Source organism: Chamaea fasciata, unplaced genomic scaffold (genome assembly GCF_029207755.1).
Source record: "Chamaea fasciata isolate MVZ Bird 193981 ecotype frontalis unplaced genomic scaffold, bChaFas1.0.hap1 SCAF_22, whole genome shotgun sequence".
NCBI lineage: Eukaryota > Metazoa > Chordata > Aves > Passeriformes > Sylviidae > Chamaea > Chamaea fasciata.
In genome coordinates, this window is record NW_027094107.1 from 203,750 (window position 1) to 227,383 (window position 23,634).

General features: G+C 51.1%; 2 protein-coding genes across 4 annotated transcripts in view; both read right to left on the minus strand.

Moving 5' to 3' along the window:
* Nucleotides 1-376, minus strand: part of PRPS1 (phosphoribosyl pyrophosphate synthetase 1) — a 13,174-nt gene extending 12,798 nt beyond the window's left edge. The window contains exon 1 of the mRNA XM_066202461.1: nt 318-376. Coding sequence (XP_066058558.1) covers nt 318-325 — 8 coding nt within the window. The 5' untranslated portion in view covers nt 326-376. The remainder of the gene's footprint in view (nt 1-317) is intronic.
* Nucleotides 377-6,662: 6,286 nt separating this feature from the next.
* FRMPD3 (FERM and PDZ domain containing 3) overlaps nt 6,663-23,634 on the minus strand; it is a 30,106-nt gene continuing 13,134 nt past the window's right edge. For all 3 annotated transcript variants that reach the window (XM_066202543.1, XM_066202542.1, XM_066202541.1), the window contains 3 exons: nt 18,514-18,658; nt 13,475-14,296; nt 6,663-12,688 (listed from right to left, as the gene is read on the minus strand). In XM_066202543.1, coding sequence (XP_066058640.1) covers nt 9,825-12,688; nt 13,475-14,296; nt 18,514-18,658 — 3,831 coding nt within the window. In that variant the 3' untranslated portion in view covers nt 6,663-9,824. The remainder of the gene's footprint in view (nt 12,689-13,474; nt 14,297-18,513; nt 18,659-23,634) is intronic.

Genomic DNA, 23,634 nt, shown 5'->3' on the forward strand with positions numbered 1-23,634 from the left:
GGCGAGGGGATGTGAGCGCGGCCTCCCGGGGGGCGGGGCCTAGGGCAGTAGGCGGCCTGCGATTGGTCGCTGTGTGGCAGTCTGGGCTGCGATTGGCCAGAGCGGCGGCGGCCGGAGCGCGCGGCCGGCCCTGCCCCACGTGGCCGCGGCGGGTGCAGCCGCCCCCCGGCGGCCATGATGGCGCCCACCGCGCTGAGGGGAAGGCGGTGGGCGACGGCCCCGCCGCCGCCTCACGGCGCCGCGCCCCCGCTCCGCACCCGCCTCTCCCCGCCGGACCCACCGCCCGCGGCGCCCCGCGGCTCCGCGGCGTCCGTTACCTCAGCATGCCGGCGTGCCCGCGCCCGTGCGTCCGTCCCCCGCCGCCCTGCGCGGCGCTGCGCGGAGCTGGCGTCACCCCGCGGGCCGCGCGTGAGGCGGTACCGGGTGACACCGGGTGACACCGGGCGACAGCGGGCCCGCGGCGGCGCCGCCGTGCCCCGGGACCGGAGTGCCGGCCTTGCCTCTCGAGGGTTGTTTTGGTTTCGGATCAGGGCTGCAACCCGCGTGGCGGTTGCTTTAACATTCTGGTTAATTCCTGAGGGGATTTTTACGTTTATAGTCGGGATTTTGTACCCAATTCCATACCAAATTACATATATATACATATATACAGATAAATATATATGTGTGTATTATCTATTTTACATAAAATTATATATGTACCTAACTATAGACTAATAGCAAATCAGTATTCTGTGAATTATCCAGTTCGTGTGTGACTGCGTTATGCACATTAGTTCGTCTTTAGCGAAATTAAACGTTGTGCTTAAGGGTTTTTAAACTTTAAACCTGGATTGTTAACCTTTAAACCTGGGTATCATTGAATCATAGAATATCCTGGGTTGGGAGTGAACCACAAGGTCCCTGCACAGGACAACCCCCAAGAATCCCAGCAATGTGATTTTTATAGTGATTTATTCTCCTTCTAAATTTCTGAGCAAGTCTCTGATTGTTACTAGGGCAATACAGTGCTGTCCTTTTTCTAAGACTTGATTATTTCAAATTACCATTCGCTACTTCGAAGGTAATGACACTCAAATTTTAGCTTGTAATATGTTATTATAAACCCCTTCAAAATAAAAGGTCCTGTGGTTCATCACAGAAAATGCAGGAATTGATAATTTCTCACATTTCTGTCAGACATACAACAACCAGCAAGTCCAGGGTAATCATGACACCAAGCCAGTGACTCTTCACTCCCTGTCTGTGCTCATTATTTTGTTATTTTCTACACAAAGTGAAGGAGGAAGATTGACACACATATATAAATATACCTAAAAAAAAAAGAAAAAAAGCCACAGACAGCTTCTTCAGAATTTTCAAGCAATTGCGTAATTCCTGCTCTTGTTACCTGAATTTCTGAGAGACAATAAACTTCTGCAGTGAATTTGACATTTATTTGCTTCGAGTCCTTGAGAATTCAACTACAAGAAATCATCCACAGTCAAGGGGGACTGGCCATGTTTTCTTTATTTTCTTAAAACTCTCTTGGTCCGAAATGCTGCTGCCATTATCCCCAAAGACCCATAAATTAATGACTACAAAGCCGTATTTTGAGGAGGTTTTCTATAACACTTTTTACAGTGTCATTAAATCTGGAATTCATCTGCATTAAAATAGATATCGATTCCCATGCTTTCCACTGATGCAACTGGAATATTAATATTGGTAATTTTGATTGTTTTTTTGGTGTAGCTGTGTCAGTTTTGAGATGCTGTGACAGACAACAAATCCAGGGAAAGGAAAAACATAGCCTTTTGCTTCTAATTTGTTGCTAATCACCACTCATCTTAACAAACAATCATCTTAACAAACAAAATTAATCTTAGCAGTGAAGAAAATTACACTGGTCAGTAGCTACTTGATGGTTCAGGTGATGGGATTTGTGGATACTTCCCAAATTTCCAGCAGACAGATTCTTGCCCCAAATCCACATCACTGCAGCCACTCGCTGCTGACTCCTGGCCTTTGGTCTGGGGCACACCTTGAAGTATTTGCTTCACTCTTGTTTTAAATTCCATTTTTTCTCTCCTGTTCCTGAATAAGGAACCAGAGTTTTCTGTGCCTCAACATCCCAGGCTACTCTCAGTTTGTTTGTCAACCAGGCGCTGGGAACCTGCGGCTGAAGGCAACAGAGGGTGTAATTAAACATGCAAATTATGCCTCTCATTGATGAGCCCTGCTTGGGCTTCGCTACACAGGACTTTGGAAGTAGCTTTCCTATCAGGTTCCTCACAGCATCACGGAGATGCGATTTGGAGGAGAGAAAAATCTGACCAAAAAAAAAATTTAAAAAAATAAAAAAAAAAATTAAATCACTATTCCTGAAACCAGGAACTGGTAACTTGTTATGGGTAAAATCAAAGATTTATTTTTTCTCTCTTTCTGAGCTGGCGGCCAGGTGTGTTTTCACACCCACCTTCTTCCCTCGGTATTTCCCTCCACCGTGCCTTTGTGGATTAGCCAGCGCTTTGTTCCTGAGGACAAAAGTCCACCTCCACTAACGACTCACAAAGCTCTTGGAACGGGATAACCTCTGGGATTTGCTTAAGGAGAAGCTCTTAATGCACCGAAGTCTAAGTTAAACAAAGCCAAAAACTCGCTCAGGAGGTTCCTCAGCCACAGCTTGTCTACATTTTGCTTTGCCATGCAGGGACAAGGAGAAGCTTTGAAGAGTGAGAGGTTTATCTGGTTCTTGGGATGAAAGGAGAGACCGTGTGGTCGCGTCCTTTGAAAAACAAACTCGCACTGGCTTGGGAGTCAGGTTTTCTGTCAGAGGATGCTCAGGGAAATGATCACAGATCGTGAAAGTGCATTGGAGTGTCTCAGTTCTTGTGTGGATGCCCTTATTCAGAATTAAAGCACCTCATTGCAGCTGGCTTCATTCTAAAAGCGAAATTCAATAAATTGAATTATTTACTTTCAGTCTAAAGGATTTTATTTAATTTTCCTGTGGTTTACAGTACGGACAAGCACAAGCCGGCCTGGACAAGCAGAAAGGACAAGCTCATAGCCTGAGGTGCTGTGTTCCATCAAGTTCTGTAAATTGTGAATCAAATTACTATCCAACTAAGGAGAACCTGAGAACACACAGACAAAAAAAAAAAAAATCTTTTTTACGTACTTGATTCTAAGGAGGTGCTATTAATCAGAAATACCTTCGTGTGTCACAAGCTGAGAATGATTTTTCCAGGAAGTTTTAAGCAGCACATTAACAGCATCAAATTTCACGGCGACGTCAATCAAGACAAGTAGCCCTGGTCCCCCTCTTGGCACTTTCCTGCGTACAATTGCCACTCAATTACCACCAGCCACTAATCAAGAGCACATTTTCATGCAAAAAGCCTGTAGCTGAGGGTTGTTATTTTTGTTATACCTTGTGACTTCACTGCCTCACCGCCGGTTCTGTTAATGAATGGCACTTGATGGAAATAACGCCGGGCTCTGCCTTTTTGCCTTGGTGGCTCAAAGTAGGAGCAGGGAAAAAACTGGAGGTCAAAAAAAAGTAAAGGTAGAGTCAGGGTGGGAGGATGGATAGGAAAGTAGAGGCTGAGAAAAAAAAATGCCAGAAAGATTAGAAGGCTGAAAAGTAGAGGCTGAAAAGGGGAGGGAGGCTGAAAGCTGATGCCAAAAAGGGGTGAGAATTGACATGAGGGCAGAAGGAGCGGAGAGGGAGAAAGTTTAGGAATGGTGCTCACCCTTAGCACTGTAAATATCATCAGAGTTACACAGGACATCGCTGGAGCACACCACCAGGGAAAAGCGCGCCATTTGTCAGGAAAAGTTGAAAATTATGGGAAATAAATGATATTGTCAAGTCTCTACTGGAACCAATACAGACCTAGATTTTGTTGTTGTTGTTGTTTTTAAATCCTGACTGGTTCCCTTTGTGTTCCAGGTAGAAGTATGAGGAATGAGCCGTCTTGCATTAGGAAGAAGTGAATATTCATTAGATTTAGGAATATTTCCAAGGTGCTTTTCGAAAGTGGGATTTAGTAAAGCATTTTGAAGTGTCCTGACCTAGTGCATGTTCCCAGCCCTTTCATCTTCTCACCAGCCCTTGACAAGGGCAACAAACCTTAGAGGGGCAGCACTGGAATTTCTGCCACTTTGGGCACGGTGTGTTTGCTTTTTAATAACTTTAATAGTCCAGCTGCAGAAAACCCCCTCCATCCATTCTGTATGTGGGGGACAGGTGACAGCAAGGGGCACCATCTCAGCTGGCCTGAGAGGTTGTGCAGCAGCTGCAGTGGGATGAGGTGTCTGCTCGTGCCCTGACATGGAATTACATAAAAAAAAAAAACCTTTGGAAAATTTTCCTATCAAGTGCACAGACTGTTTTTGTGTATGTTATGTTTGGGTGCTGTAAATAGGCTGAGATGGCTGTGTTCCCCGGCAGTTTTCTCCCATGTCCGCAGAAAGCCATAGGTGTCCTGCCCAGCCCCACTGTGACTGCCCACGTGAGGAATTTGTTGGGATGTTTCACACAGGAATCCAGACGCTGTGCTTTAAATGAGGATAAAATTTAGACATTACTCACTTCCATTTGCCTGTCAGCCCCCTTGGGCATGATGAAAGCAGCAGTGGGTCCCAGCTATTCAGCTCGCTCTGCTGTTGTATCTGGGGCTCCTGCAAGTCCTGTGTAGTGTTGCCAAGACCTTGGAGAGGATGGAAATCCCGACAGGAGAATGTGACTGCTCCGCCATGGGGATTAGAGTTCAAAGTGCTCTCCACCATGGTGCCCAGTTGTTGTCTCCAGCTGACAATGACCAGCAAAGTCCACGGAGACACAAAACCTACCTTGGGACTGCTGCTTGAGGCCTGCTGATTTTCCAGCCGCTGCCTTTGACATTTTAACCCCTGACAGCCAGGTAGTGAGGTGTAACCTCAGCTGGCAAAGCAGCACCACACAACGGAGCAGATAAAGCAAAAGCTGCACAAGCAAGCAAAGCTAAACAGGGAAATTATCCACTGCTTCCCATGGCAGGCAGGTGTCCCAGGAAGGCAGGACTCCATGACATGTAACAGTGACAAATTCAGAATGTCTTCCCTTCCTCCTTCTCCCCCAGCTTTATGTGCTGAGGGTGATGCCATATGGTTTGGGATATCCCTGTGGTCAGCTGGGGTCAGCTGTCCTGGCTGTGTCCCCCTAGCTCCTTGTGCCCCCCCAATGCAGAAAAATTGATTTATCACGCAGTATTTTAACTTGCTTTGACTTCCTGGGGCACAGTGGCTTTGAGGTGAAGAACTGTTGGTGCTAAATGTGAACCAAGCAGCCTGCAGGGAGATAAACTAAACAGGCAGTAAAATGGGAACTAAATTTCACGGGAAAACCCACTTTTAACTCTCTGTGCTGTGTTACTGAGAAGCATTTTTTTTTAAATAGCTGTGATTCAGGGCCATTAACAAGAACGTTTTACCTGGATCATTTCCTCTGAGAGTATTTACAAGTCCCCAGCAAGTGCAGGGACCTCACCTAAGAGACGAGTACAGCAACATCATCCTCTGGAGTATGTACCAGTCCAGCTGCTCCGCTCACACAGGGACGTTTGGCTGCTCCTGGATAATATCCCTGTACAAATAACAACATTCTGACGGTGTGCTTCTTGCCCTCTAGATGGTACTAAGCACCGAGTCTGAAATCACGGATTAAACTGCCGGCTGTCAGTAACATTTTCAGGCTCTGGGGGTTGTTAGAAAACCTCTTGGCTTTTCTGTGTTTTTGATCCATATCCAGCTTTATAAATAGGTGGGTTTTGTCCCATTCAGTGTCAGCGTTAGTTCAGCATGGGAAATGGTGTGATGCAGATTAAAATAACGAGCCTGGAGGCACGGAGAACGTGTGTGAGTCCCAAGTGCTGCTGCCTTTGCTTTAGACAACACATCCAACCCCCGTACAGAGAATGACCCAGTTCCTTTAGGGTTTGTTTTTGTGTTGGATCCTTATTAGACTTGGCTTTTATAATTCCTGGAGGCTTTGGGGTGTATAGAGGGAACACACATCAACGCCTTCTTCCCTGATAAACAGAGAGCAGTTCATGGTGCCAGGCAAAAACGTGTACATCAAAACACGTAGGGATATCATTTGTGGCTAGGAAATTGTTTGCCTGGCTCAGAATCCTCCCCAGGTCTGCCATTCTGCTTTGCTGGGCTTTGCCCTGCAGACACACCAGAGCAGTCCCACAGGGCAGCAGAGCCATCAGGCCACTGATGGCAGGTCCACACTGTCACCTCTTCCCAGGCCAGGGAAAGGCTTGGGTGAAAACACAGGCAGGAGCTGGTCTGTGGGTGCTCACCTGAAAGGGATCAGGCAGGGGTTTGTTAAATCACCCCTTTCTCCCCAGCTTTAGGGCAGGAGGATGTCCCAGCACAGCCACAGTGCCCAGCGCTGGAGGGGTGACTGCTGCTGCCTTCCCCTTCTAGGGGAGAATTAAACCAAAACAGCCATTAAAAAACCAAAAGTGACCTTGGCAAGTCAAACAGTTAATTTCAAAACCTGTCTGTGAACCCTGCATATCTACAGCAACAAAAATAGGTTTTGCTTACAAACACTGTCTTGCACATCTAAGAATAGCCACATTTCTACCAAGTTGTTAAAAAAAGACACAGATGCTAGTTTGGATATTAAGATTAATATATTTAATCTTTCTTGTTTGTAAAACAAGACATAAATTTGTGTATAGATATAACTTATATATATATATTTTATTTATATATACTATATACAGACAATAAAAAAATTTTCCTCTGTATTAGACTGAGAGATTTATGGAGGAATGATATAGGCATAACGGGGAGCTTTGAAGAAACTCAGAGTTTCATACTAGGTAATTCCCAGGGAAAAGGAAAACACGTCTCCCTGTCAGCCTTCAGCACTGTAACAGGCCTTGCCCACCATGGACTGAAGTCCCAATTGGCTCTTCCACTGGATATTTGCTACATGGTTCTTGAAATCAGGAGGCTGTCCCCACAGCAGGATCCTCTGTGCCTTGCTGACAGCCACTGCCCCAGTCTGGGACAGCCGCGGGCCAGGGGAGGTTATTGCACTCCAAGGATGCTCATGTTAAAAGCACATTTGTGCATTTCCATAGCTCCTATGGAAGAACAAGACATTTCAAATGTGCATATTTATCAGGAACAATAGAGATGGGAAGCGACTGCTCGCTGCACAGAGATCCCAGATCATCCCCAAGGGCTGGGGCCAGCTGGCTGGGTTGGACAAGCGCCCTCAGCCCTGTGAGGCCGGTGCTGTGACCTCCTGACCAGCCAAGGGGGTGTGACAGGGACAGGCACCGGGATCCCAGCGGGAAGTGAACTGCACTGGGTGGGGCAGTGCATGTGTGACCTTGCATTTCTCTCCTTGCTCTGTTTCGGAGGGTAGGTGGCTGCAGGGAAACACCAGTTAAGGCTGTCTCATTGATTATGTCTATTACCAGACTGGGAGGAGGAGAAGGAGGGGAACCTTGGGGTGGAAAGGAGCACAGCTAGGAATCATTTTACCATTCACCTAGATAGGAAAACAAAATCTCCCAAAACAATCAAAAAACCCCAACTATGAGTAAACAACCACCTCGCACAACTAAATAATGCTTCTTATGGTAGTCAGCCTGGTGAAGACAGAAAGAGAACCCCAATACCTTGGCAAGGAGGACAGCCCCTGCCTGGCTCATGGCTGATCCAGGGCTCCTCTCTGATGGTCACAGTGAAAAGAAATAGGAGACGGTTTGGGCTGAGCCTTGGGGGCATGAACCTAACCCCTGGAGAATGGTGTGAAAGTGGTCTCCCCTCAGCTGCTAGCCCACCTTCTGGCTTGCAGTGGTCAAAGATCAGTCAATCTGGGTTCCTTGCAGGGTCTCTAGCATGGATTCAGCCATCCAGAAGAGGAACACAGAATTGTTTTGGTTGGAAAAGACCACTAGGATTATTGAGTCAAACCATTCCTTCAGCATTGCCAAGCTCACCACTAAACCATGTCCCCAAATGCCACAACTAAATGTCTTTTGAACACCTCCAGGCATGGTGACTCCACCACTTCCCTGGGCAGCCTGTTCCAAAACCTGACTACCATCAGTGAGGACATTTTTCCTACATCCAATCTAAATCTTCCCCAGCATAACCTGAAGCCCTTTCCTCTCATCCTGTCATTTGCTACCTGGGGGAAGAAACTGATCTGCACCTGGCTGCTCCTTCCAGGGAGTTGTGCAGAGCCAGAAGGTCCCCCCTGAGCCTCCTTTTCTCCAGGCTGAGCCCCCTCAGCTGCTCCTCATCTGACTTGTGCCCCAGACCCTTCCCCATCTCTGTTCCCTTCTCTGGACATGCTCCAGCCCCTCAGTGTCTTTCTTGTTGTGAGGGGCCCAGAGCTGGACACAGGATTTGGGGGGTGGCCTCGCAGTGCCCAGTCAGGGGGACGTCACTGTCCTGGTCCTGCTGGCCACCCCCTGGCTGGGACAGGCCAGGTGCCCTTGGCCTCCTGCCCACCTGGGCACCCCTGGCTCACGTTCAGCTGCTGTTGCCCAGCACCCCCAGGGCCTTTCCCACCAGGCACTTTCCCTCTGCCCCAGCCTGGGGCTGCAGTGGGTTGTTGTGACCCAAGGGCAGGACCTGGCTGACCCTCACACCATTGGCCTCAGCCCCGGGACCCAGCCTGTGCAGATCCCTCTGCAGAGCCCTCCTGCCCTCCAGCACAACACTCCCACCCAAACTGACTGAGGGTGCTCTCGAAAGATACTAAACAGGACAGGCCCCAGCACTGAGCCCTGGGGGACACCACTGGTGATGGCCCCAGCTGCATTTAGCTCCATTCCCCACCACTCTCTGGGGCCCCTCCCTCCGTCCAGTTTCTCCAAGAGAATGCTGAAGAACACAGCGTCAAAGGCTTTACTAAAATCTAGGTGGACAACACCCACAGCCTCTCCTTCACCCACTGAGTCACCGTGTCACAGAAGGAGACCAGGCTGGTCAAGCAGCACCTGCCTTTGCCCTGTGCTGGCCGGGCCTGATCCCCTTGTCCTGCCTGTGCCATGTGATGGCACTCAAGATCATCTGCTCCATGACCTTCTTGGCACTGAGGTCAGACTGGCAGGCCTGTAGTTCCCTGGATCCTCCTCACTTGTAGGCATTAAGCGTTTGCCTTTGGCACAGGCAGTGCCTGTGATCAGGACTAGAGCACTGGGGCCTAAACCATGAGAGTAGAGCCCAGTAGGGTGTCCTAGCTCTGTCCCAGGATTATGGCAACCTGCCCAGGTGAGGACTGCTTCCCAAGCCCCTAGCACAGCAGGAGGAACTTGCACCCCAGAGATCCCTTCTGCTGCTAGTTATGTTGTGTTTGTGGGCCAGGAAGATCCTGGAGGCAGAAGAGTTGCTTACGTGGCAAGACACTGGTTTGGCTCCAGACTGCCCAAGTGAAGCCAGATCTCAGCTCAGCTCCTGTTAGCTCACTGGCCCACCACAAACTGTGACAAAGGTCTTTGCACCAGCGAGGCCCAGAACCCCATGGAACCAAACTAGTGTGGAGATGGGGTGCCTGTACTTCCCAAATAACTGTCACCAACAGGCCAGCCTGGGACAACAAGCAGAGAAGCTGCTTGAACCCCTTGACCAGCTGATTGCACAGGGCACAAATCCACCCTTCAGACCCATCACCAACACAACCATCCGTCCTGCAGAGATCAGAGTGTCTTGGCTATCACAAACCCCGGGCCTGCAGGCATCACATCCTCACCAGACCTGTGAGATTTGAGAGCACGGCCTGGCTCACACTGGCTCGTTGGTCTTCACAGCTGGCTTTACTTATTGATCAACGTCTTTAGGGAGCGTGTCAGAGTGCTCATGACGGTGGTGACCGTGGCTGACTGGCGGGCGAGCTGCTCCACGGTCTGCTGGTGGCTCAGCATTCTGGCTGTGGACTCCTCAGCAGCCTTCAGGAGGAAGGTGTAGTTCCTCACCACCTCCTCCACCTTGCTCAGCAGCTCTTGGCGCTGGGACTCGGAGCGCACGACGTACACCAGCCTCACAAAGGTCTCGATGAGGCTGCTTAGCACCTGGAAGCTGCTCGTGATGGCGGAGAGCATGTGGCTGGGACTCTTGTCCACGGCGGCCACCCGGCGGCAGGACGCCCGGAACTCCTTGAACTTGAGGGCCAGCTCCTGCTTGTACTCAGCCAGCTGGGAGATGTAGGGTTTGCAGTCCCGGACCTCGGGGCTCAGCACGCACTGCCTCAGGATGGTCAGGAGCTCATTGGTGTCCAGCTGCACCTGCAGAAAGCCGTTGGGGAAGCTGTAGGCATGGCCTCGGAGGGTGTTAATCTTTGCCAAGCTCCCCTCAAAACTGGAGGTCCTTAAATCTATTTCCTGGGTCTGGCTCTCATTGGGACTGCTGCAGGCTGTTGCGTCTAGGACCTGAAGAGTCCTGCTCATGACTGGGACCATCTGATTGTCCAGCTTCATTCCCGGGAGGATCTGCATGGGGATGGAATAGGACAGCTCATCCTTCTCGCTCCCATCATCGGCAACATCACATTTTCTGTAGTAGAAGCAGTACCGGATGGAGCAGCACTTCTCATCCTCCATGTCTTCATCCCGCAGCTCAGCAGGACTTGGATACATCTCCTCCTGGACAGAGAACACTGCTGAACTCTTCTGGTTCTTTTTGTCCTGTGCTATCTGGACGTAGGAGGGGTCAGCCACTCCAGAGGCTTCCTGGATTTTGCTCTTCAGAACAGGACAGAGGATGCTGGGCTCAGGCTCTTTCTGGGGGCCTTTCTGTTTGGCTGTGTAGATGTTCTGGTAGACATCAGAGGACAAGGATGTCCTATCAGTCTTATCTATTTCACTGACACTGTAGCGACGCAAGAGCTTCCTGTAGTGGGGTGCACCCATGCACTCCCCTCGGGAGGTGCACGTATTCAAGCAGGACATGCCGTTCTCTGGATCCGACCGGTTCTCTCTGGACTCTAAGCTTGTAGATCGTATCCGTTTCCCTTTGGAAGGGCTGCTCATGCTTGTCAGCCTGATGGCTTCTACCTGCTTCTGGTCATCTGCAACTTTATCCCTGCCTCGCCTCTCCAGTTCTGGGACCACCAGCTGGTTGGGGGGTGGCCTCATTCCCCTGCAAATCCGCTTGCAGTCACAGCTACGTCTTTGCTCCCTGGACATCCCGGGGACTTTTTGCACAGGACTGCTCCTCAGCTGGCAGCTGCAGCGCCCAGGGGCAGGTGGGTGCAGATACTCCTGTGGTGGGAGGTCACCTTTGCTCTTTGGCTTGAGCAGCTCTTCAAGGAATTCCAGCTCATACTGCTTCACCTTCTGCAGCTGGGCCTGCCGCTCGTCCGTCTCCTTCTTCAGCCGGGTGGGAAACGTTGCAGAGAACAGGTTCCTAAGCCTGAAGGGAGCTTTTGGGGCTTTGGGTTTAGCTGGGACATCAGCATCTTGTTGGGTTACCTCCAGGACTTTTTCTACTTTTTTGGAAGGCACAGTGCTAATCTGCAGGCTCTCAGATCTGGGCACCAGCTGGATTGACCCTTTGGCTTCCTCACTGGTGCTCCTGAAAGTGCTACCAGGTGACGGAGAGTGCACATTGCTGCTCTCAGCTTTTAAGATTTTGGCCGAGCTTTCCTGTTGTGTTTTCTGTCCTTGGTTTGAAGGAGCTGTGTGTTTCTGCAAGACGAGGCTTGTGGCTTCCCCACCTGCCTTCTGACCTGTCTCTCCACTCGCAGCTTTTCCTGGAGCATCTCTACTCACTTTTTGCTGGTAGCTTTTAGAGGCAAAAGTCTTACTGGACATCACTTCCTCGCCTGCTGAGGCGAGGTGGAAAGCTTCAGCCTGACTGCCAGGAGCTTCCTTAGGACTTGGAGAAACTTCACAGTGCTGCTGCGGAGAAAGTTGCTGCTGCTGCTGACAGTTGCATAATGTCTCTGCAGTTTGTGGACCTCCTTTAAGTGCCAAAGGCTTGCTGCTGGCTGGTGCACAGCTGCTGGTACCATTCATGTTCTGGTCTTCTTTTAAGGCTGATACCACTTGGGGAGCTGAGGCTTTTGCATTTGTCACCTGCTGCAGAGCAGCCGAAACGATGGCTGGAGTTACACTGCTTTTCTGATCCAGGAGGAGCTTGGAGCTCGGCTGCACCTCTTTGGGCATCTTCTCTTGTAGATCCTGTGCCTGCTCCCTGCTCGGGGCTGCTGTGGCATGCAGAGATACCTCAAAGGCAGCTTTTGTGTGACTTGCACCTTTGCACTCAGAGCTTGGCACTGAAGCCCCCTTGCTCTGCTCACTAGGCTGGGGGGTCAGCCCTGGCTGGGCAGCCGAGGTGCAGCTCCTCTCCCCCTGCTGCTGCTCCTGCTTGCTCTTGCAGTTGGTAAGGCTGGGACTTTGGGTAGAGAAGGCTGGCTTCAGTGAAGGGCTCGGGTCCTGGCGGCTCAGGGGGTAGGGCGAGGTGAGGACAGCCTGGGCAGCACAGCTCTGGATTCGGAAAGGCAAGTCCTTCCTGGCCAGGAGGTTTTCTTTGTTGATGTGTTGGGTGAGGAAGTAGGCTGCGTTCTGGTGCTGCTTCATAGCAGAGACCATCTCCGAGACATCGGTCAGCTCTGAGGAGTTCGTTTCATGGCCAGAGTCCAAGGATGACTCAGGAGTGATGGCAGCCAGGACAATAAGACCTGAGGAAGGACACAAAGAAAACCCCACAACAACCCTCACACCACAGTGCTGTGTGGAGGAGAGGGGAACTCCTTGTGGCAGGAGGGTCCCAGGAATGCAGGGCACATTGGAGAAACTTCTGTGACTTCTCACAACTAAGAGTTAAGGCTTGTAAGGGAGATCACTTTGTCAGCATTGAGCTGGCTTGATAGCTCAATTCAGCAAGAGCTTCTGGCCCAGGAAAAGATCCTGTGAAGCCTTCCATTGTTGGTGGTAGCAGAGCTATAGGGATGTATCTGGCACAAGAAGGAAAATTGGGCAACAGGTACTCTGCCATAGTGAGTAGGGCAACCAAGGTGGGAAGAGGGACAAAGGACTGTGCTGCCAGCAGGCTGGTCCTAGAGTCACCCATCTGGCAGCAGGTTTGCCTTGTGAAGGGCTCACACACTGCAAAACCTGTGTTGGGAACCTGCAAAGACCGGTGGTCCCAGCTGAGTGGGGTCACAGTGGGGAGGAACTCATGCTCACAGCACTGGTTTGTTAGAGACTCGCCCCAGCATTATGGCAGATATGGGATAACCAAGAGACTCCTTCAGCCATGGTCAGGGAGAGGAGTCCCACCTCAGCTTCTTAGAAATCTTCTGAGCAGCAACCTGGCTGCTCCTGCTACAGCCTGCTGCCACAACTTAGTTTTTACTAGAAGCTGCTTCACAGTCACTTATAGGATGGGAGGAGACTAAAGGGAAGGACGTACAGTAGGAAAGAAAGGCTATAGGGAGAAAAGGGAGTCACAGCCACTAAAATACCTGCTGTCTGCTGTGGCGGGGGATGTGGACAATCCTCTGAAGCAGCCAGGGCTTCCAGCGCCTGCAGGGTGGACACCAGGGCATCATCCAGCTCTTGGGCGTGGTCTCGGACCGTCCGTGGCTGCACGTTGTCAATCAGAGTGACCGGGATCTCGTCGTAGAGGATGCCACAGAGGTGCCTGCCCTGCTCCTGGCTCTGGGCAGCTGCCCGGCGCTTGGGATCATCCTCATCGGAGCTGTTGTCTCGGAATCCAGGAGGGGGAGCAGCGATGGCGGGGAGCAGGGACGTTGTCTCGTCTTCTTCCTCGTCGTTCCCGGGAGGGGGGAGCGACATCAAGTCCACCATGTTGTCACGGGTGCTGCCAGGTTTGCCCCCCGTGCCCGGGGCCAGCCTGCCCTTGATCTTGGCTTGGCAGGACTCGCAGTACAGGTGGGAGGCGTCGCTGCGCAGGTGGGTGTCGATGGTGTGTGCCCTGGCCCTGCTCGCCTGCCTGTCCTGCTCGAGGCCATCCGGGTCGTACTCCTTGGCTGCCCCGTTGTAGCCTTGGCCAGAGCTTTTGGAAGTGGGGTCAGATTTGGTCCTGGGACGAGTTTCCTCAAAAAAAATCAGGTTTTCATTGATATCCGTCCCGCTCTCTCTCTCCTTCCTCTGCTCTCGCATGTGCAGGTAGCAGAAGCGGATGAGCTCTGAGTCCGAAGCCCTGGTGGCAGAAGGCCCGGCTGCTCCGGTGACAGTGGCAGAGCCACCCACCAGCCCATTCTCCTTCTTTCCCATGTGCCCTGCCGTGGCAGGCCGGTGGAAGTTGTGTGCGTTGATGTAATCTAAACCAAAACCACAACAGGCATGTTAGCAGCAGCACCCGGATGAAGGGGAAACAGCGTGGGGAAACTCCTGCTCACCCTGGAGAGGCATCTGGGTGCTCTCTGCCCTCCTGCCCTCAGCACACTGCACTGCAGGGGGACACCCACCTTCCCTGCAGCACAGTCAGGCCACCTGGCTGGTCCTTTGGAAAACCTGTCTGCTAGCAACGAGGGTAGAAGAAATGCCCTGCACCACAGAAGGAGTTGGAAGGGATATTTAAAGGACATCTGGTCCACCTTCAACTAGATCAGGTTGCTCAGAGTCATGTCCAACGTTCAAGGAAACCTTGAATGTTTCCAGGAGTGGGAACCTGTGCCTACACCTCACCACCCTCATCATAAAACCCTTCCTCCTTGTATCTAATATGAATCTACTCTCTTTCAATTTAAAACCACCACCCCTTGTCCTATAGCTACAAGCCTTTTTAAAAAGCCTCCCTGGAGCCTAATCTTCTCAAGACTAAAACCTCCAACTCTCTCACCTAGAAGAGGTGCTCCAGCCCTCTGATCATCTTCATGGCCTCCTCTGGATTCACTCCAACAGGTCCAGGAAAACCCCAGAGCTGGAGGCAGCACTGCAGGTGGGGTCTGAGCAGAGTGGAGCAGAGGGGCAGAATCCCCTCCCTCCCCTGCTGCCCACAGGGCTTTTGCTGCAGCCCAGGACACACTTGGCTTTCTGGGCTGTGAGTGCACACAGTGGGTCCTGTCCAGCCTCTCCTCCCCCAGCATCCCCAAGTCCTTCTCAGCAGGGCTACTCTCCATCTGTTCATCCCCCATCCTGGATTGATACTGGAGGTTGCCCTGCCCCAGGTGCTGCACCTGTACTTGGCTTCGTTAAACCTCATGGGATTCCCATGGGCCACTGCCTGAGCTTGTCCAGATCCCTCTGGATGTCACTCTGTCCCTCAGGCATTTCAACTGAATGACTCAGCTTGGTAATCATCTGCAAATATCTGCTGAGGGTGCTCTCAATCCACTGTGTCCTTGACGAAGACATGGAACAGTCCTGGTCCCACTACAGGCCCCTGAGCTTGATCCCTCTGCTGGGGGCAGAGCTGGGCAGAGCCAGAGGAGGGCTGGCCAGCACAGCTGACACTGAGACATGGATGCGGGTGCTGCATCCCTGGTCCACCAGCAGTATCCAGAGAGCAGCAGGAACAGCCTAGCTGCTCCAAGGACCTCCAGCCTCAGCCTGTTACAGCTCACACGTTATATGGCAAGAAGGAATTGTTGCCATTTTTGGGTAATGTTGGCCACACCAAGCAATGTCCATCAGGAGACTACTAAAAGTGGAGTAATATGGCCTTTTGGGGAGACATCCCCTGTAGCTTGGCTGTGTTCAAGTGACAGACACTGCCCCAGCCCCTTGTCCCTCGCTGCCCATGATCTGTGTGTTATTTCTATAATTACAGCTATTGGATCAGGCTGGCTATCACAGAGCCCGTTGCTGTAGCTGTTAAGCATCTCCCAGTGACAGCCTCCCCTTGTTCCCTTGTGCAGGGAAAGTGGCTGAAATACTGCTTGAATTTCTGGCCAGTGGTCCCTCCCTGAGGAGGGGCATGTGTCTGCATTGCAGGTTGGATTGTGCAGCTGTGTCGAGAGCCGCTGCCAGGGGATGCAGGTTCTGTCCTACCAAGGATAAATTAAATCAAATAAATCCTAATTAAATTCATTAACTCAACAAATTGGACAATTTGTCTCCCCAAACACATGTTTGTATTATACTGTTCATCACCTGCAATGCTAAAATCCCAATAAAAACAAAATCTCTTTCCTGCCTGGCCATGGCTGCGCTCAGGAGTGACAGCTGTGTGAGGGAGCACAAGGGGGACGTGTGGGCTGTAGCAGGGGGGCAAAGGCTGAGGCAGAGCCTTGCTGGCTGCCCATGCCAAGCCAAGACCTGCTGCTGAATGGGGCCAAACCCCTAAAAATCCCAAATCTGACTGCTGCATGCTCAGGAAGGAGAAAACTTCCTGACAAGGAGCTGAGAGAGCAACTAAGGGCACAGAGCTGCTTGGCTGATGATGGCTGATGGCGAGGGTGGGGAGAAGAAGGGACAGGGAGGTGAATCACCTGTGTAGCTCCAGCGTGGCACAAGGGAGGGCAAGGCTCTGGCACATGGCTCCGCAGGGAAATGCAGAGAGCTGGATCTAGCTGACAACATTCGGACAGCGTGTGCATTTCTAAAAATGTCTGCTGTTCAGCAGGAGGCTCTAATGGGCCTCAGGGAAGATGGATGTGCTCCTCTACTAGGTAAAAGCATGGGCCAAGGTTTGATTTTACATTTAAGATTCTGGCACAGTCTGCCTGCAGCCTGGGAAGTCTGGGCTAACTTAATTCATCCCAGTGGGGCTTTCTCCTGCAAGGATGTGCTAATGATCAGCAGCCGCTGCTCCCTGTGATCTGCCCAGCTCTGACAGCTCAGCCTGCAGCCCTGTGGAGACCAGAGCTATGAGCAGACTGTCTCCCCAATTCACTCTAAATTCACTCCTTCTGAAGGGTGTCTGAGTGACTGAGTGCACTGGGTCTGCAGGGAAACTGCTCCACTCCACTGGCCACAGAGGTTTTCACTGCACCCAGGAGGACAGACCAGGCCATCCAGAGAAGGGCTGGCACAGATCCATCACTGTCCTACCCACACTGTGACTCTCACACTCAGTCCCACCCCTGCAGACTCACACTGGTTTCTTGAGACTATCAAGAACAGGGCAAGATCTACAACCCTTTTTGGCAGAGGTTTAGACCATGGCCCTGAAGCAAAATCTCAGGAAAAAATTCTGGTTATCATCACAGTAGCTGGAGTGTGGAAAAGCACCATCTGCATGTGCTGAGACATCCCCTGAGAGGCCGGGAACTGTGGGTGCTGCCAGCCTCCTTGGTATGGGATGCTCTCCACTTCTCTGACTCCCCACAGCCACGTGCCCCATGTGTCCCTGTAGCCCATGTCAGGGAAGCCAGGGAAGGACCACTCTGATGACACTGAAACCAGTTCAGCTGCAAACACCCTCTGCTCACAGCAAAATGTGATTAAATACATTTCCACAGGGCAACCAGGGCAGAGCACAGTGACAGCTGTCAGTCAGAGGCACTGGGGAGAAATGGAAAGTGCTTATACTTACACCAAAATCACCTGCCAGGCCTTTTCTGGATTCACTGAGGTTGCTGCAGATGCTTTCCTGATCCCTCTTGTGAGTGTGTCCTCCCACATGTGCCAAATCCACGTTCAGGTGCCATCCCAAGGACCCTGTGAGCTCTCTGCACTCCTCCCACCTCCCTAAGCCAGGCCCATCTTGAGAAGGGAGTTTTGACACTGGCAGCTAAACTGAGGACTTGTCACAGCTCTCTGGAGCTGCAGTGTCACTTGGGAGAACTGGGAGTGACCTTCCAGAGGTATCTGGGTTGGTATTTTGCCCATCTCCAGCCACTGAACCCGTATTTTATATTTTCCTGTACAAAATACATTGGATGTGAACACCTGCATGCACGGAACAGCAGCATGTAGTTCATGGTTGGCTCTTGTTTGAAATCACTCATTGCTCTTTTCGGAGGGTGGCTCACACCTGCAATCCATCCTCAAGGGACAGCATTGGGACAGAAGCTCCTGCTGTGTCCAGACCAACCTTCTGCTCCCTGAAAAGCTGGGACAGCAAAGTTTCCTTCCTGATTTGGGAAATCAGCAGAGCAGCCATGCTCTGCCCGTGAGGCTCAGCCCCCCAGGCTGGAGGCAGCAGTGCCCAGGGGCAGCAGGAATCAGCCCCCTGAGCTCTCACACTCAGCTGGGTCTCCAGAGCAGGGTGCCAGCCAGGGGATGTGTGCTGCACCCCTGCAGCAGGGCACAGGCTGCTCTGTGAGGGCCCAGCTTGTGGCTGGCAGCTTTACAGGTCTTCTCAAACAGCTCCTCCTGGAGCTGCTCCAGGAGCTGCCACAACTCATGGGGAGGGTTTAGGGCCTGAGCTGATAGCACAGATCATTTTGGCTGATCCAAAATGAGGACCTGTCTCCCTGCTCCTTGCCCTCTGGTTAAGGAGGGAGTCTGCTGGTTCTCCAGGAGGATGGGAGCAGAGGGGAGGTGCCAGAGAAAGCCTTCACCTTCCTAATCCTGCAGAGCACTGAGGGAGGGAGGGGAGGGAGGGAGGCTGGGGAAGGGGCTGGCACAGAAAGCAGAGGCTGAAACGTACCTGCCTTGATAATCTGAGGTGGGGGAGGCTGGCTGGGGGCCCTGGACAGGATCATCTTCTTGGAGTCCACCAGGAGACGGCAGTAGCCTGAGATGAGGCAGGCAAAGTTGGTGGCCTCAGGCCACTCCATTAGCAACACCAGCGGCTGGAAGGCAAGAGAGGTAAAGAGCATGAGGGCCACTGGCTCAGCTGATGGTGACCAGAGCTGCACAGGGGCTGTGCTGGGCCCTGCACTGGTGGAACTGGTGCTCCCAGCATGAAAAACCAGCCAGGGGACCAGCCTTGTTCCAACTCACCCAACAAATGGCTGTGCACTGACTGGCTGCAGCTGTGATTCCTGCTTGCTGACTCCCCCAAGGATGAGGGACCCACAACAATGTCCTTCTGAACCTTTGTCTCCATGTCAGTGCCCTGTGCCCACCTGTTCAAGCACAGGGAGTTTGTGGAGTCTGCAGCTGCCAGAACCCCTCTTTGACTGCAGGCACTGCTTCTCCCTCCCATAAATTAAAACACCTGCTCCCAGCAAGATGCCGAAGGGGCCAAACCCCATTACAGGTTCCCCCAGCCACCACTCTGAGACTGTGGATCTTATTTAAACCTAACCCTTTGGAAAATTAAATTTGTGCTTGGGAGCAGATGGCGCCTTCCCTTTTAGGAGAGCATTTATTTGCATGCTAAAATAGATCTTTGCTTTAAAGAGAAATCAAACTCAGACATGATCTGTGTGACACATATAACCTCACAGCACAATCTAGCAGCAGACAGTGCAACTCCCAGTTCCCAGATTGTCCCAAGGAGAAGGTTAGCTAGCCCAGGGAAGCTGGTGGGGTGGGAATCTTACCCACACATGAGGTCCTGTGCACTGCTGGGGTCAGGCTAGGCAGAGCAGCCTGTGTCAGCACAGCTCACTTGAGAGGCCCATGTGCCCTCTGAGCCCCCAGCACTGCTCAAGACAGACCCATGAGATGGAAAAAACCGACAAAAAAAAGTTCCTTCAAGAGTTATGGCAAAGGCAGCTCCTGCCCTCACCTACCCCTTGCACAAAGCACCTCTACCCAAAGGACCTTTGTGCCCAGGTACAGGGGATATCTGAGCTGGCTGGGGGATGCTGAACTGCTGCTGTCTCAGGCTGCCTGTCCTGCCATGCTCAGCCTCTTGCACACTGAGAGCCCTCCAGGACTCAGAAGAACTCCTTCAGCACATTCAGGGAACACCAAGGCTGTTTTAAAAAACACTGAAGCCTACACAGTGTGAAAAGCATTAAAGCTATTTTGGTTTTCTTGTTTTATAACCACAAGAGGTTCTTGGTACCCACTGGCCAGTTTTGTGCTCTGCTTAATATTTGCTGCTGTAAGCCACCAAGCCAATTCTGGCAAAGGAAGGCCCACCTTAGGCCAGAGTGTCATGCTCTGGACCATAAAGTGCAACAAACTTGGGTGTGAAGCCATCAGCCCTGGACAGAGCTGCATGTGATCCCCAAGCCATGCCAGTCCCTGGCAGGGGCAGATTTCTCCCAGGGCCAGGGTAAAGAAGGTCCCTCTTTGGCTGCTGTGCAGGAAGAGAAAGGAAAAAGAAATAATTTGATGTGGAAGAGAAGTAGCCTGATAAGTGAACCTCCCCTGCTGAGAGGCTCTGGCCCTGCTTGACAGGGCTCTTCCTGAATCTTGGAAAATAAACCTGAGATGACACAGATCAAAAGGAAAGTATCGAACCAGAGGGAGAGGAGTGAAGAGATTCTCAACATAGCTCAAAGGAGGCAGGCATGCAGTGGTGAGGGGGTGACACCTCTCAGCCCAGCTCCAGTCTTGACATAAGTGATGAAAGGAAACCATGTGCTCTGTGTATGAAGCATCCTTAAAACAAGTGGCTTCTATGCAGGGCTGAGCCCTCCTGGGTTTTTCAAGCCATCTGTTGAATGAGGACATATTTGTGCATTTTCCCTGCTTTGTTCTGCAGGGTTTGGAGTGTCAGCAGCAAGGGAGGGAGCAAATCCCAGTGGGAGGGAGGCAGTGGCTGACAAACACCCACTGCTGGGAGATTCAACCAAGAGGCCAAGCTGGGCAGAGAATCCCCTTCCAAAAGGAAAACCAGGGGATAGTTTCCACCATGAGTGAATCCCACCAAGGCAGAGTGGCACAGGGTTGTGAACATTCACTGCCTCCCTGTCAGTGCTCACCATGCAGCCCCCAGGGCAGCCCCAGTGCCCTAGTGAAGACCAGCATCTCTGAGATCCCATTTCCATCTTTGCCCAGCAACCTCTGCCTCAGGATGCTCGCACCCATCCAGAGATGGGACTGTAGGTTCTTGCTGGCAGGAGGCAGCTCCTGGATCAGTCCTCCTGAAGGGCAACAGGGCTGAGACACAACAGCCCTGACTGATGTTTCTCAACTACAGATGAAGCACCAGGGTGCTGTGAGCTCCCTACCAGGTCTGCAAGCAAGTCCAGCCTCCAGAATGGCTTCCAGCAATAAATGCATGGCATGCTGGGGTTAACTGTGGCACTCTGCTCTGAAAAGGAGGAATCTTAAACCTGATTAACATTACAGCTTAGAAAAGATTACTCTGATATACTGACAGGGAAGCTGCGTGAGAGTTCTTCACTTGCCAAGTGTTTAAATATTGTTATTAGAGATTAAATCACTTCAGGTGCAGCTTGGAGCCATCCAAAATTGGTATTTTCTTGTTAATGTGTGATCTCCCCATGGCCTGGGAGCCCACAGTGCCATGGGTCTGTGTCCTGCTCATGGATTATGAGCTGTTTACAAAAACACTGGCTGTGAGCAAAGCTGCTGCAGTCAGTCTGTGCATCTCCCTTGGCCTCAGTGGCTTCTCTGCTGCTCACCAACAGAGTTCTGGCACAGGATCTGAGCCTTTCCTGCAAGGGGCTACAAGACTGAGCCTCTCTCTTCCACTCCACTAGGTAGTTTTGCTGAGATTGCAACAGCACAGCTGCCTTTGAGATGTCCACCCTGCTGCCACATCCCCCTGAAAGCGGCCAGCAGAACTGAAAGTGATTCATGGGGGCAAGAGGCAAAGAGGCAACATGATTGCAGCAGCCCTGTTCCGTTGGGAAATGATCCCACGGAGAGGAGGGATCGGGGTGGCAGTGAATGGAGGTGTTATTTTTAGGCACTGGCAGCCTTGCTCACCCTGTTCCATGTGGGCAAGGCTAACGAGGTGCTGAGGAGACAGCCAGGCATGGGCAAGCTGAGCAAATATTGACTTTGGGAACAGGTGCACGAAACATTTCCAGCTCATGGTGCTGAGGGTTTTGGATGGCAATTTCAGGGCAGCTGTGAGGGGAGCTGCTCTAAATAAGAACAACTCTGAAGAACTGCAGTCTGTGCTTTGGGTTTCCTTGTGACACCCATGGCATCTGGGATTCACCTCCTTTCCCTCAGAAACCTCCAGCAAGAGGCAGTCAGGGCTCGAGCCTGAAGTCAGGACTGGCCTGGTGCCCATGGGGCTGGGGTTTATTTTGCATCCCTTTATTTTATCCCTGTATAACTCCCTGCAGTTTTTTTCAATTCGCTGCTCAATCTCAACCAAATCTGACAGAAAGGCAGCAACCTGGAAGAGCATGAATCTTTCTAAGTTTCCTAAACCCAGTGGGGCAAAGACTCCTGCGAGCAGCTGGAAGGCAGGGAGGGATGCAGCAGGGGCAAAAGCTGTGCTGTTCTTCTGAGCCCTGCTCCCTGCCCTGGCAGAAGGTGCAGAACCCTCTTTCCCAGCTGCTGATCAGGAGATGATGTTGCTCACTGGTGGGGAACGAGTTATCAGCCTGGATAACCCCTGGCTGTCCTCCTACCATGCACCTCTGGCCTGTCTCATGCCCACCAGCCCATCCTCTTCCTCATTCTCACAGGCACATTCTTGCTGCTGCAGCTCCTCAGTAGCCTGTCTGTGTTTTGTCAGGACAGCAGCACCTTTAGGGTGAAAACTCCCAAGTTTTACACAGAAGCAAACTTAACTGGGATAATCCTACTGCTCTAAAAACTGGTCAAACATCAGATTCCCAGTGGGATGCCCAGGCAAAGGTTCATCTCTGACCTGTAATGTGCCAACATGTAAAGAAGCAAATTTTCACAAGGACGCTCTTCCTACATCTAAATGTGTAATAACAGCCTGAAATTATTGATGGTTTGATCTTTCATGCATAATGGTTTCCTAGATTTTCTAGGCCTCATGAGGAAAGGACACCTTTTTATTCAAAGTTTTCTGGTTGGCATCCAGTCTCTCTGTAAAGTAAAACAAAATACATTTATACCAGATAGAAGAAATAACTTTTGCATTAGCTTATTAATGATAAAGTGATTTTTCTATTATTCCCTGCTTTTAAATAAGATCTCAGTGTCCTTGTGGAGGGTATTTTCTCACTCAAAGGTCTGTAGGAAATTTTCTGGCCAGGGTTATGCTAGGTGATTTTAACAGTCCTCATACTGAAATTAATTTATGACCCCATCTATTCATATTATAACCTCTAAGATTATACGCATTTTCTTTTAATCTCCCCCCTTTATCATGTACTTTGGGTCTTACCCTGCTTCCTTTAATGCAGTGCAGCAGAAAGATGGGAGATGAATTTACATAATGTATGTTCCTTGGTTTACTTGAGGTGCACTGCCAAGTTTTTATTTAATAATACAGGCACCTAGGCCTAACGAGGCAGCAGTCAATTTTTCACTTCTACACTGACCTTTCCTTCTCTCCCCTTAAGCATTATTAACTCAGCTCTATCAATATCAGGCTGCTTGTGACTAGGACCACTATTTCCTAGTGCTTGATCAATAAGGGCCCTGCCTTGGTTAGACCTGCAGGTCCCTCCTTCCTTAGAGGGCTGCACTTTTTGGTTGGGTTTGGGGCTTCTTTTTCTCTTTTTCCTTTTTTTTTTTTTTTTCATTTTTTATTTTTTTATTTTTAATGAACAAATCAAATTTGGCTTTGCAGGCTTGGAAACTCATTCTCTGCACACGTTGTCTGCCTCTCGTGTTTTTGGCTGGCTTCTGTCCTGGTTGCCTGCAGGCAGTACTCTGGGTGGTGCTGGAGCTGGGAAGTCCTTAGTTTTGCATCCCATTCCTTAGCTTCACATCCTATTCCTTTGCTTCACATCCCGTTCCCTTG